Source organism: Rhinopithecus bieti, unplaced genomic scaffold (genome assembly GCF_001698545.2).
Source record: "Rhinopithecus bieti isolate Rb0 unplaced genomic scaffold, ASM169854v2 scaffold_14688, whole genome shotgun sequence".
In the NCBI taxonomy this organism is placed as follows: Eukaryota; Metazoa; Chordata; class Mammalia; order Primates; family Cercopithecidae; genus Rhinopithecus; species Rhinopithecus bieti.
Window position 1 is genome coordinate 26520 of NW_016807835.1, and position 14475 is coordinate 40994.

General features: G+C 42.2%; 1 protein-coding gene across 2 annotated transcripts in view; it reads left to right on the plus strand.

Annotated features, from left to right (window-relative positions):
* The window catches only part of LOC108536807 (ribose-phosphate pyrophosphokinase 2-like), a 39491-nt gene that overhangs the window by 9539 nt on the left and 15477 nt on the right, over positions 1-14475 (plus strand). Inside the window, exon 2 of one of the 2 annotated variants that reach the window (XM_017883861.1) lies at positions 2723-2915. In XM_017883861.1, coding sequence (XP_017739350.1) covers positions 2723-2915 — 193 coding nt within the window. The remainder of the gene's footprint in view (positions 1-2722; positions 2916-14475) is intronic. The other variant, XM_017883862.1, reaches the window with a different exon arrangement.

Sequence of the window (14475 nt, forward strand, 5' to 3'; positions counted from 1 at the left end):
CCGCCCACCTCAGCCTCTCAAAGTGCTGGGATTACAGGTGTGAACCACTGCGCCCAACCTTATTTGACTCTTTTAAGAAAACAATTGTATTGAGTATCTGATAGCAGGAGAAGGGAGAAGGATAATTATTCATGTTCCTCATTTGTAATTTTAAAATATTTCATTTTGGGATGAATACATTTACAGACAATTCTGCTGTAACGTGACATATGTATTCCTAAAAATTACCACGCTATGCAAAATCAGGCAATCCAAAACCATAGGGCTTATGAGAAAAATGGGGTTAGGGACATAACGTTCAAAAACTTCCTCAGTGACCCATTAAAAAATCATAGGAATGTTATACAGGTTGAGTATCCCTTATCAGAAATGCCTGGGACAACAAGTATTTCAGATTTTAAATTTTATTTTATTTTTTTGCATTTTGGAATATTTCTATTGTACTCAGTGGTTGGGCATTCCAAATCTCCAAAAATCCAAAATACAAAATGCTCCAATGACCATTTCCTTTGAGCATGATGTCGACACTCAAAGTTTCAGATTTCAGAATTTTGGATTAGGGATCCTATCAAAATGATAAAACACTGACATGTATTACATGTTCAGAAAATATTGGTTGGGTGCATTGGCTCAGGTCTGTAATCCCAGCACTTTGGGAGGCTGAGGTGGGCGGATTACTTGAGGTCAGGAGTTCGAAACCAGTCTGGCCAACATGGCAAAACCTGTCTCTACTAAAAATACAAAAATTAGCCAGGTGTGGTGGTGTGTGCCTGTAATCCCAGCTACTCGGGAGGCTGAGGCAGGAGAATCACTTAAATCTGGGAGGCAGAGGTTACAGTGAGCTGAGATGTCACCACTGCACTCCAGCCTGGGCAACAAAGTGAGAAAAAAAAATTACATAAACACTACGACAGAGATGGGATTTTCCATTGAAAAATGCCTGAGGTTTAGGGTTCTCTGAAATGACGTGAAAAGTTGTGACACCAAATGTGAATGAGTGTCGCTCGTTGTCCTCGAGGTGTGTACATGGGTATGTTTGTGTATTTCTAAGTGGCTTCATTCAGCTGGGTACAGTGCAGTTTTCTGCAGCCTCGGGATAAGAGGTTGTGCATAAGAAAACACGAAATTCATGCTGTGCTCAAATTGTTCCAAATAATATCAATCATTGAAAGAAATTTCCCTTTTCAAAACATAGCAGAGCTGACCATCGTCTTGGTTTGGACAAAGAGCTCTGCGAAGGACATGCCTGAGCACACAGCACTATTTTCTGTTTCTTCTCACCAAAGGAATATACCAGGGATGAGCTGGCTCTCCCTCTCATGTTGGACATCCAGAATTCTGTACCTGGAAATACAGAAACTTCCAGACATGCAATTTTCAAAAACTTAGCTGCTATTTACTCTTTCTCCAGAAGCTATGTGAGGATGCCAACCAGCAAAACAAGGAAGTATACCAAGAAAGAGGATACAGAAAATGGCAAATGGAGTGCAGGAGAGGGGGCAGGGAATCCCCGGATGGCAGCTGTGCACAGGCAGAGAGATAACCCAGGCCTGCCACCCCTGGGAGGGATGCCTGCAAGATGATGAAATGCAGACGGGACTTGAGGCCTCTGACCTTGGGAGATTTTGATTGTTAGTGAAGGGTTTAGGGTGGAATCTGGATTCAGGATTCAGAAAACTTAGCAGATAAAAAGGTAAGAGAATGACCTCCAGGGAAAATAAAAAGAAAAGATGTGCATGAAAAGAAAATATAAACATTTGTTTAAGTTTATTGCATGGCAGAGCTCTGAGCAGCATTTGTGCAGTTGAAAACGTAGAGTCAATCTTTAATGTGCATATTGATCTATATTGGGATGATGGCGAGATGGGAAGTTTGCATTGCAAGTGATGGAACTGAATGGAAATAGTTCAATCCTCATCTTCCATAGTGAAAAGTCAATACACTTCGCCTAAAATGAAAAATCAAGACACAGCAATACACACATATTAGCTAGAATTGAAGGAAAATATCTAAAAACCCTATCAAGAGTTGAAATTGGTGGCCTCTGGGCACTTTCTCTGTTATAAGTCTTACAGAATGGTTTGAATTTTTTAAGCAATATGACTGTATAACTTTAATAAAAAACTAAAACTAAATATAGTATTTTGCAGAAAAGAGTTAACATAGCAAGCCCGAGACTTAGGCCTGTTTGCAAGGTTGGCCCTTGGCTGGCTTCTAGGAGCTTAGATTTTGCAAGGGTACCCACCATTTCCCGGTAAGAATGGCTCACTGCATAAACTCTTAAACAATTGATAAACAATGTGGTTCATGCTGAATGCCTGTGAGTCTGACATTTTGGTATGTGCTAGGCAGAGGGTGCTTATATGACCAGCCCACAATACAAACCCTGCGACTTGAGTCTCTAAGCAGCTTCCCTGGTAGAGAGCCCTTCACACGTGTTGTCACAGCTCACTACTGGGGCATTAAGCTCTACCTCTGACTCCCCTTGGGGAGGAGTCTTGGAAGCTTGCACCCTGTTTCCCCCATCTTCACCCCATGCACCCTTTCCCTTTGCTGAGTTTGCTCTGTGTCCTTTCCCTGCAATAAATCACAGCCATGAGTGTAACTATTAGGCTGAGTCCGATAAGTCATCCTGGTGATCATCAAACCTGGGGGTGGTCTCAGGGATGCCCGAGATGCAAATATGCTTCAATATTAACCGATGGCAGTTTTCTTTTCCTAGCGTGGAGATTGGTGAAAGTGTGAGAGGGGAAGATGTCTACATCATCCAGAGTGGCTGCGGGGAAATTAACGACAATCTGATGGAGCTCCTCATCATGATCAATGCCTGCAAGATCGCGTCATCATCCAGGGTGACTGCTGTGATCCCGTGTTTCCCATATGCCCGACAAGATAAAAAGGACAAGGTAGGAGAGGTGTGTCCTGCCCTAGAAGCCTGTTCTGGGCCACTGTCAATGTTGTTTTTCCTCATTTATCCATTTGATTAGAATTATCTGGAAAATGTTGGCTTTTTCCTTTGATGATCAAGTAAATATGCTTCCTCATTTCGTTTGTTGAAGGTTTGGCTTTGAACCTACCCTGACGTTAATATTCAAATAAATAGGTAATGCGTATTTTTGCAGGTATTAAAATACCATTATTGTCCTTGTTATAATGAAATTATTGTATGTCTTTGTGGTGGTGGACAGAACTAAATACACACACACACATGCATAAAAGTACAAGTCAAACTGGAGAATATCTGAATCAGATCACTGGATTGTATCAATTTCAGGGTCCTGGCTATGATACTGTGTTACAGTTTTACAAGAGGTTACCACAGGGAACTAGGTAAAAGGTTCACAGGATCTCTGCGTTGTTTTATACAACTGCATGTCAATCTACAATTCCCCAAAATAAAAGTTTAATTAAAAAAAAACCCCATGATCTCTTTTAACCTTTTAAAAGAATAGAAATAGTATCATTGAATAATGTTTTCACAACATTAGCATCAGAGGAGGCTCTGTGAGTCTTTAGAAAAAAATGGAAGAAAATGTGATTAGTCTTTGCCTTTGAGAGCAACAGAGAAATCAGAGGTTGAGAAGAACTTTGAAGGAGATTGTATTAGTTTTCTAGGGCTGTCATAAGAAATTACACAAACTGCATGGCTTAAAAGAGCAGAAATTTTTCCCTCACAGTTTCAGAGTCCCAGAAGTGTGAAATCAAGGAATGGACAGGGGCACGCTCCCTCTGAAGCCTGTAAGGGAGGATGCTTCCTCACTTCTTCTAACTTCTGGTGTCTCCTTGCATTCCTTGGCTGTGGCTGCATCACTCTGGTCTCTGCCTCTCTCTTCACCTGGCCTCTTCCCTGTGTCTCTTCTCTGTTTCTTATAAGGACACTGTCATTGGATTTCAGGCCTAACCTAATCCAGAATGAACTCAACTTAATCTTTACATTGGTTATATTTGCAGAGACCCTATTTCCAAAATGAGGGCACATGCTGAAGTTGTGGGTGGACATGAGTTTTGGGGGGATATTGTTTGACCTACTACAGTGGTCAATTCCCAGCTGTTGTCTGTTCCATAATTTATGGATAGACAGATGTTCAGCCGAGCTCAGAGAATCCTGCCAGTTTGCAAGACACACTGCTGTTCTCTGATTTGGTAACTCAGTGCAAGAAAAGTTTTCCCCAATATGCTGCTTTTTATCTCCATAATTCATTTCTGAAACAACACAGATTTCTGAAGCAGCACACAAGATCCCCTCATATTTGAAAAAAATCCCTTTATAAATTTGAATTCATATACCAAAGTCCCCCTGAATTTTAATCCCAGCCTCCTCAAGTCATGGTTTCCATTCCCTGTCTTGAAGATGGCCAGTGAGTTAATTTCTCACCTAAAATCTAATTAGAAGGGTCCACATCCTTTACCTGTAAATGGCTATATGGTCTCTGTTGCAACTACTCAACTCTGGTTGTACTTCAAAAAGAGCAATAGACAATATGTAAATGAATGGGCATGGTTGTGTTCCAATAAAACTTTATTTATGGATACTGAAATGTGAATTTCATATTATTTTCACATGCCTTGAAATATTATTTTGAATTTTTTTCAACCATTTAAACATGTGAAAGCCATTATTAGCTCACAAGCAGTACCAAAACAAGTGACTGGTGGCTGGTAGTAGCTGGATTTGGCCTACAGTCCACAGTTTGCCAACCACTGTATTAGACCACTGATAGATTTTGTGTGTGTGTGTGTGTGTGTGTGTGTGTGTGTGTGTGTGTGTGTTTATGATCTAAACTTGACCTTGGGCAGCCAAAACCTTAGGTCACATACACTGCTATGAAGCTGTATCCTCCCACTAGCTATTTGTATAGCTCCTTTTATTTTAAACTTGATTCTAGAGTTTTATGTGTATTTTTAGCTGTTAAGTTTCAATTTTCTAATTTTGTCCCATTGGTATAATCTGTTGTCCTAGCTATTCTTCCCATCTGTATGTTTCCACAGGATTGTTTAGCATCTTTCTCCTTGTCCATGTCATAGAAGAGCTAGTTTTCTGCCATTATTTCTTCCTTCCTTGTGGTTTAGTAAATTCTCACATTGTAGCTGGTTTTTTGTTGTTTGTTTGTTTGTTTTTGAGACAGAGTCTCACTCTGTTGCCCAGGCTGAAGTGCAGTAGCACAATCTCAGCTCACTGCAACCTCCGCCTCCCAGGCTCAAGTGATCCTCCTGCCTCAACCTCCTGAGTAACTGGGACTACAGGTGTGCACCACCACGCCTGGCTAATTTTTGTATTTTTGGTAGAGATAGGGTTTCACCATGCTGGCCAGGCTAGTCTCGAACTCCTGACCTCAAGTGATCTGCCCGCCTTGGCCTCCCAAAGTGCTGGGATTACAGGCGTGAGCCACCGCACCCAGCCTGTAGCTGTATTTTTAATCAAGCTCTTTCACTCTCAATAGATTTTATATTTTGTATTTGGCCCTAAGATATTGAATATATTGTAACTTCTTTAGAAAATTACTCCTTTTATCATTATACATGCCCTCCTCCACTGTTAGGTGATTTGTAACCCCATGTTCCTCTTTAAGTGATAAAATATTGGAAGCTCTACATTTTTGTTAGCACATATCTGATTTGTGGTGACCTCTTTTTACAAAGTTGTATTTTCAAAATGTTTTCTTATTTGAGTTGGAAAAACTAGCACTGTTTTTTCGCCACTCCTTCTATTGTAGGAGGTGTGATGCAGTCCAGCCTCCATCCCCTAGTTGCACGTAGTGCTCCCAACCACCGCTAACAAGAAGAGTCCTATGGATTTCTGGAACTGCAGTGGCTGTAACTGTTGTTTTTTGTTTTGTTTGAGATGGAGTTTCGCTCTTGTTGCCCAGGCTGGAGTGCAATGGCGCCATCTCGGCTCACTTCAACCTCTGCCTCCCGGGTTTAAGGATTCTCCTGCCTCAGCCTCTCAAGTAGCTGGGAAGTATGCGCCATGACGCCTGGCTAATTTTTTGTATTTTTGGTAGAGACGGGTTTCACCATGTGGGCCAGGCTGGTCTCGAACTCCTGGCCTCAAGTGATCTGCCCACCTGAGCCTCTCAAAGTGCTGGGATTACAGGTATGAGGCACCGCACCTAGCCGGCTTTAACCGTTTTGTGGAACTGTGTTGTCTAACTAGCTAGTAGCAGTTTTCCTGATGTTAGACAGTTAAGTGTGTTTTCCATTTTGGCCCGTTGTGAAAACATGTTTATTTTCTTTCTTCTACCCTTTCTTTAATCACTTTGCTGTAAGTGTGTTTCTTGGTAATAACATTGTAGCTGCTTTTAATTTTTTATCCCAGTCAGACAATTCCATGACTTTCTGAGCTTAACTGTGGATGGAAGAGAGGTCTTTCATCATCAACCACACATAAGCAGGGCCGCTGATAACATTTGAGAGACAGTGTGTGTAGTGGCTTAGGAAGTCGTGTGGTTTCTCGTTAGAGAACACAGCTAGGAAAGAAGTAATCACAGTGGGGTGTATTAGTTTCCTAGCACTGTTATAACAAATTACCACAAACTGGGTGACTTAAAACAACAGAAATATGTTCTCTTAAGTGCTAGAGGCCAGAAGTCCAACATCAAGGTGTTGGCAGAGGAATATTCCTTTTGGAGGCTTCAGGGGAGGCTCCTCCTTCCTTGCCTCTTCCAGCTCCTGGTGACTGCCAGCCTTGAGGCCACATCACTCTAATCTCTGCTGGAATCTGCGCATGGCCTTGTCTTTTGTCTCCATCAGATCTCTCGCTCACTCTCATATTTTCAATTTTCTTTTTAGAGACAGAGCCTCACTTTGTCACCCAAGCTGAAGTGCAGTGGCACAATCTTAGCTCACTGCAGCCTCAAACTTCTGGGCTCAAGTGATCCTCCCACCGCAGCCTCCCAAGTAACTGAGACTACAGGTGCACACCACCACACCTGGCTAATATTTTTTGCTTTTTGTAGAGGTGTGTCTCACTATGTTGCCCAGGCTGGTCTCGAATTCCTGAGCTCAAGAGATCCTCCTGCCTTGGCCTTCCAAAGTGTTAGGATTAAAAGCATGACCACCACACCTGGCATCTCTCTTTAAAGGATACATGAGGTAGCATCTAGGGCTCACCTGAATAATCCAGGATAATCTCGCCATCTCAGGATCCTCAATGTCATCACATCTGCAAAAACCTTCTTTCCAAATAAAGGTAACATTTACAGGTTCCAGGGATTGGGCTCTGATATTTTTGGGGCCACCATTCAGCTCACTCCAGGAGGCCTTAAAGGAAGTCACTGATATGTTAAGAGACAAATAGTTTAAGGACACTTTGGGCTTTGAGCTAGCACATATCATTTATCATCTAGGCCAGGATGCTTTCAAGATTGAAAGGGAGCTCTATGGATAACTGTGCTAGGAAACAGGTGTCTGCCTAGACTGTCCTGGGCAAGTGACATAGGGCCACCCTCTCTATAGCCTCTGGACTGACCTTGGAGGTAGCCAAGACACATAAGCTGTCCTGACACCGTTATTTCTGACGTGTCTGTGTAGTCAGTGCGACTCATATTATAGTGAGGAGACAATTTTGTTCTTTCCCCAAACTTCTGAAAGAAGAATTCTTAATTCTTAATTTTATCTATTATTTGAGGTGTGCCTTTGCTTTATTTTTTTTGAGATGGAATCTCGCTCTGTCACCCATGCTGGAGTACAGTGGCACAGTCTTGGCTCACTGCAACCTCTGCCTCCAGGGTTAAAGCAATTCTCCTGCCTCAGCCTCCCAAGTAACTAGGATCATAGGTGTGCACCACCACACCTGGCTAATTTTAGTATTTTTAGTAGAAATGGGGTTTCGCTATGTTGGCCAGGCTGGTCTCGAACTCCTGACTTCAAATGATCTGCTCACCTCGGCCTCCCAAAGTGCTGGTATTACAGGTGTGAGCCACCACGCCTGGCCCACCTTTGCATTTTTTAAATGGCTGATAATACTTTTCCCAACTATTCCTTCCTTACCTTGGATCACATGGCTTGGCTTTGTACTGAGAAACTGTACTTCGGTGAGGGGAACAGGTATTTAGTAAGCACCTAAGAGAGATGGCCGGAGCCTGTTAGCATACTTCATCTCTTAGAATCTCTTAGACAAGTGCTACTGTTTACCAGTACAGGTTAATGATGAGGAGACCAAGCATGATTGGGGTGGGGGTGAGGGGTAGGGGAAATGCACTTCTACCTTTTTGCTTTATTTAGGAAGGCATAAAGCCATGTGGTGTTAGATTGTGATGAGAAGCTGTGGCCTACACTTGATCTCTCACTCCAGAAAGAAAATTCTCCTGCACAGCCACAGGAGGAGCTCTGGGCAGCCCTCCGAGACTTTCTGTTGTGTTTTTCCTTTCCCTTAGGACTGTATTACCTATGACGTCTAATGACAATGAAATTCTGTGTAATTGCTCTACTTGGAATTCCTTGCAAAGAAGCCCAGAAAAAAAAAAAAATCTAGAAGCTTTTAACCAGATTCAAAGCTGGTTTTGTTTTTTTCTGTAAACCTTGTTGCTGCTTTTTAAGCAAGCCCTGCACATATGTAACATTTTATTTGGGGTTTTCTTTGTATGTACAAGACACCAGGGACAGATTGTGACAGCGAAGGAATGGTTTCATAAATTAGGACACATCCATACAATATAATATTAACATAGAAAAATGATGATGATGTAATATTAATTGTAAAAGACATGGTGCCAAGTGGTCTGAGCTCTGGCATTGAGAATCAAGTAGGCTCAGATTTGAATTCCAGCACCATTATTTACTCAGTTTGTCCTTTGTAAAAGTTACTTAAACTATCTGTATCTTTAGTTTCCTTATCTGTAAATTAAGTACAGCACTAGCTACTATTTATGAAGTACCTACCATATCATAATACATGAGTGGGCAAGCTTTTTCTGAAAAGAGCTGAATGTCATTTTGGATGCCATTTTGGATGTCAATGTCAGTGGGCCACTGGGTCTATTGCAGCAGCTCCACTCTGCCATTTTAGTGTGAAAGCAGCCATAGTCAATGCGTACATGAATGGGTATGGCTGTGTTCCGATAAAACTTTATGTGCACTGAAATCTGAACCTCATATAATCTTCAGATGTCACAAAATATTGTTCTGCTTTTGATTGTTTTTCAACCATTTAAAGACGTAAAAACCATTCTTAACTCACAGGTTACGCAAAAACAGGCCGTGGGCTAAGTTTGGCCCGTGGATTCTAATTTGCCGGTCCCTGCTATAGAACACACTCAATAACTGCTGGTTCCCTTCCCTGGTAAAAACAGTAGGTTGGGCTGGGCACGGTGGCTCACACATGTAATCCCAGCACTTTGGGAGGCCGAGGTGGGCAGATCACCTGAGGTCAGGAGTTCGAGAACAGCCTGGTCAACATGGTGAAACCCCATTTCTACTAAAAATGCAAAAATTAGCCAGGTATGGTGGCACGTACCTGTAATCCCAGCTACTCAGGAGGCTGGGGCAGGAGAATTGCTTGAACCCAGGAGGCAGAGATTGTAGTGCAGTGAGCTGAGATCTCACCACTGCACTCCAGCCTGCGTGACAGAGCAAGACTCCATCTCAAAAGGAAAAAAAAGAAAAAAGAAAAAAAAGTAGATTGTGGGCAAGGCTGGGAATAATGACTTCTGAGGCGGGTAAATGACTTGTAGTTTGGGGATTTCTTTTTTCTTTTTTCAAAATCATTTTCAAGATCATGTTCTCTTTTCAATAAAATTTTCTTTTGTTTCCTTTTTTGTACCAGAGAAATTGAGAACAGTTTTCCTGATGTGAATTTCTACAGTCTTGTAATTTTTTTAAAACCCGTCAAATTTACACTTTTGAAAGGCAATATTTGATGCATTGAATAACATCTGGAATAGCCTGGGACTCTGTCATGATTGGGCTGACTTGCAAAACATTTGACTTTTATGCATTTTCACTAGGGGAGCTGAATGTTTTACTTTTGGCTACTGTACCTTGACTCTACCTTTGTTTCAATGCTGTACTTTTCCTTGTATAGGCTAGCAAGTCAGTTAACTAGTAAATCATTTTTCCTGCAAGATTCAGTTGGGTATGAGCCGAACTCTGAGACACAGAACAAAAACCAAACTTGTAAACAAGGTGTGAAGAAGAAAATCAGAAAGTGTGAATTTAGAAATTATCCTGTGGTTTGGATCCCAGAAGTTAAGAAACACTGGATGCCACTGAGGAGAGATGAGAAGGGAGGATTCTTTTGCTGGCGCCTTAGTCTGTGCTGCTGTAACAAAATACCACACACTGGGTAATTTATAAAGAACAGAAATATTCTTTGGTGCCGGGCGTGGTGGCTCACGCCTGTAATCTCAGCACTTTGGGAGGCCGAGGCGGGCGGGTCACCTGAGGTCGGGGGTTGGAGACCAGCCTGACCAACGTGGAGAAACCCCATCTGTACTAAAAGTACAAAATTAGCCAGGCGTGGTGGCGCATGCCTGTAATCCCAGAGACTCGGGAGGCTGAGGCAGGAGAATTGCTTGAACCTGGGAGGTGGAGGTTGCGGTGAGCTGAGATCATGCCATTGCACTCCAGCCTGGGCAACAAGAGTGAAACTCTGTCTCAAAAAAAAAAAAAAAAAAAAAAAAAATACTCTTCGAACGTGTGTCCTGGGAGCGGGGAAAAGGACAAAACGTATTTTCTCATAGTCCTGGAGACTGGAAGACCAAGACCAAGCACCGGCATTTGGTGTCTGTTATGGGCTGCGTCCTCCAGAGGGAAGAATGCTGTGTCCTTACATGACAGAAGACGGAAGGGCAAGTTTGCAAAATGCTGCTTGAAGCCTCCCTTAGAAGGACCTTAATCCCGCTCTCAAGGGAGCAGCCCTCAGGGCCGAATCACCTTTTAAAGGCCCCACCTCTTAATCCTATCACATTGGCAACACCTGAATTTTGGAGGGGACCATTCAACCCGTAGTAACTGATTCGACAATTGTAGGAGAAGCACAAAATTGATTAGCGTTGCAAATCAGGTTCTATTACAAAGCAGTTGTAACAACTGATTTGCTTTTTTTATTATCCTGGAACTTTGTTACACTAAATAATTCTCACAATTAGTGAGGCTAATGAGTAAGCCTTGGACATTTAGTGTTAATCTGTTAGTAAATATTTATTGAAGAACTATCAAATGCAGAGTGTGGAACTGTGTTCTGCGGATGATGTGAAAATCTCCAAAACCAATTGTTTGCCCTTGAGGGATGTATTCTAATTGTGAACTATGACATTTGTACATATAATATATCCGAACATCTATCTTTCAGCAGGTATCACAAGGCAGTCCCAAATGGTAGGGCCAAATGCTTACCAATTCTGTGCCCCTTAGAAAGGAGAGATGATTCCTGGAGTTCTGCCTTAAAATTAGGAGATTTGAACCAGACCTGGAGGATCAAACACATTGGCTCGGCGGAGGCAGTGGAATAGGGACAAGGCAGGCATGTGGGTATAATGGCCAGACTTCAAGTGTTTTCTAGAGGAGGAAGAGCAACCCCAAGGCCGACTTCAGGGAGGCTTCCTGAAGCAGAGGTGTAGGAAAGGAGCTGTTCCTAGGAGGCTGCAGCCAGACTAGCCGGAGAACTTGAGAGAATAAAGCTGAGAAAATTCGATTTTATCCCAAAAGCAACGTGGAATGTAGTACAGGGGAGTTAAATGATGAAAACATGAGTTATGATCTCTAATTAGTGGAGAAGATTGAAAAAATTAAAAAAAAAAAAACAAGAAAAAAATATATATATATATTTTGAGACGGAGTCTCACTTTGTCGCCCAGCCTGGAGTGCAATGGCGCAATCTCGGCTCACTGCAACCTCCGCTTCCCGGGTTCAAGCGATTCTCCTGCCTCAGCCTCCCGAGTAGCTGGGACTACAGGCATGCGTCACCACACCTGGCTAATTTTTTGTGTTTTAGTGGAGACGGGGTTTCACTGTGTTAGCCAGGATGGTCTAGATCTTCTGACCTTGTGACCCACCTGCCTCAGCCTCCCAAAGTGCTGGGATTACAGGCGTGAGCCACCGTACCCCATATATACCTATTTTAATGATAGAATACATATTTCTTTTAAAAGTGCTATATTCGGGAAAACACAAATAATCTGTTAACATTTTTTATGTAATTCCTTCCTGCATGTTTTACATGAATATACNGATTGTGATGAGAAGCTGTGGCCTACACTTGATCTCTCACTCCAGAAAGAAAATTCTCCTGCACAGCCACAGGAGGAGCTCTGGGCAGCCCTCCGAGACTTTCTGTTGTGTTTTCCTTTCCCTTAGGACTGTATTACCTATGACGTCTAATGACAATGAAATTCTGTGTAATTGCTCTACTTGGAATTCCTTGCAAAGAAGCCCAGAAAAAAAAAAAAATCTAGAAGCTTTTAACCAGATTCAAAGCTGGTTTTGTTTTTTTCTGTAAACCTTGTTGCTGCTTTTAAGCAAGCCCTGCACATATGTAACATTTTATTTGGGGTTTTCTTTGTATGTACAAGACACCAGGGACAGATTGTGACAGCGAAGGAATGGTTTCATAAATTAGGACACATCCATACAATATAATATTAACATAGAAAATGATGATGATGTAATATTAATTGTAAAAGACATGGTGCCAAGTGGTCTGAGCTCTGGCATTGAGAATCAAGTAGGCTCAGATTTGAATTCCAGCACCATTATTTACTCAGTTTGTCCTTTGTAAAAGTTACTTAAACTATCTGTATCTTTAGTTTCCTTATCTGTAAATTAAGTACAGCACTAGCTACTATTTATGAAGTACCTACCATATCATAATACATGAGTGGGCAAGCTTTTCTGAAAAGAGCTGAATGTCATTTTGGATGCCATTTTGGATGTCAATGTCAGTGGGCCACTGGGTCTATTGCAGCAGCTCCACTCTGCCATTTTAGTGTGAAAGCAGCCATAGTCAATGCGTACATGAATGGGTATGGCTGTGTTCCGATAAAACTTTATGTGCACTGAAATCTGAACCTCATATAATCTTCAGATGTCACAAAATATTGTTCTGCTTTTGATTGTTTTCAACCATTTAAAGACGTAAAACCATTCTTAACTCACAGGTTACGCAAAACAGGCCGTGGGCTAAGTTTGGCCCGTGGATTCTAATTTGCCGGTCCCTGCTATAGAACACACTCAATAACTGCTGGTTCCCTTCCCTGGTAAAACAGTAGGTTGGGCTGGGCACGGTGGCTCACACATGTAATCCCAGCACTTTGGGAGGCCGAGGTGGGCAGATCACCTGAGGTCAGGAGTTCGAGAACAGCCTGGTCAACATGGTGAAACCCCATTTCTACTAAAATGCAAAATTAGCCAGGTATGGTGGCACGTACCTGTAATCCCAGCTACTCAGGAGGCTGGGGCAGGAGAATTGCTTGAACCCAGGAGGCAGAGATTGTAGTGCAGTGAGCTGAGATCTCACCACTGCACTCCAGCCTGCGTGACAGAGCAAGACTCCATCTCAAAAGGAAAAAAAAGAAAAAAGAAAAAAAAGTAGATTGTGGGCAAGGCTGGGAATAATGACTTCTGAGGCGGGTAAATGACTTGTAGTTTGGGGATTTCTTTTTTCTTTTTTCAAAATCATTTTCAAGATCATGTTCTCTTTTCAATAAAATTTTCTTTTGTTTCCTTTTTTGTACCAGAGAAATTGAGAACAGTTTTTCCTGATGTGAATTTCTACAGTCTTGTAATTTTTTTAAAAACCCGTCAAATTTACACTTTTTGAAAGGCAATATTTGATGCATTGAATAACATCTGGAATAGCCTGGGACTCTGTCATGATTGGGCTGACTTGCAAAACATTTGACTTTTATGCATTTTTCACTAGGGGAGCTGAATGTTTTACTTTTGGCTACTGTACCTTGACTCTACCTTTGTTTCAATGCTGTACTTTTCCTTGTATAGGCTAGCAAGTCAGTTAACTAGTAAATCATTTTTCCTGCAAGATTCAGTTGGGTATGAGCCGAACTCTGAGACACAGAACAAAAACCAAACTTGTAAACAAGGTGTGAAGAAGAAAATCAGAAAGTGTGAATTTAGAAATTATCCTGTGGTTTGGATCCCAGAAGTTAAGAAACACTGGATGCCACTGAGGAGAGATGAGAAGGGAGGATTCTTTTTGCTGGCGCCTTAGTCTGTGCTGCTGTAACAAAATACCACACACTGGGTAATTTATAAAGAACAGAAATATTCTTTGGTGCCGGGCGTGGTGGCTCACGCCTGTAATCTCAGCACTTTGGGAGGCCGAGGCGGGCGGATCACCTGAGGTCGGGAGTTGGAGACCAGCCTGACCAACGTGGAGAAACCCCATCTGTACTAAAAGTACAAAATTAGCCAGGCGTGGTGGCGCATGCCTGTAATCCCAGAGACTCGGGAGGCTGAGGCAGGAGAATTGCTTGAACCTGGGAGGTGGAGGTTGCGGTGAGCTGAGATCATGCCATTGCA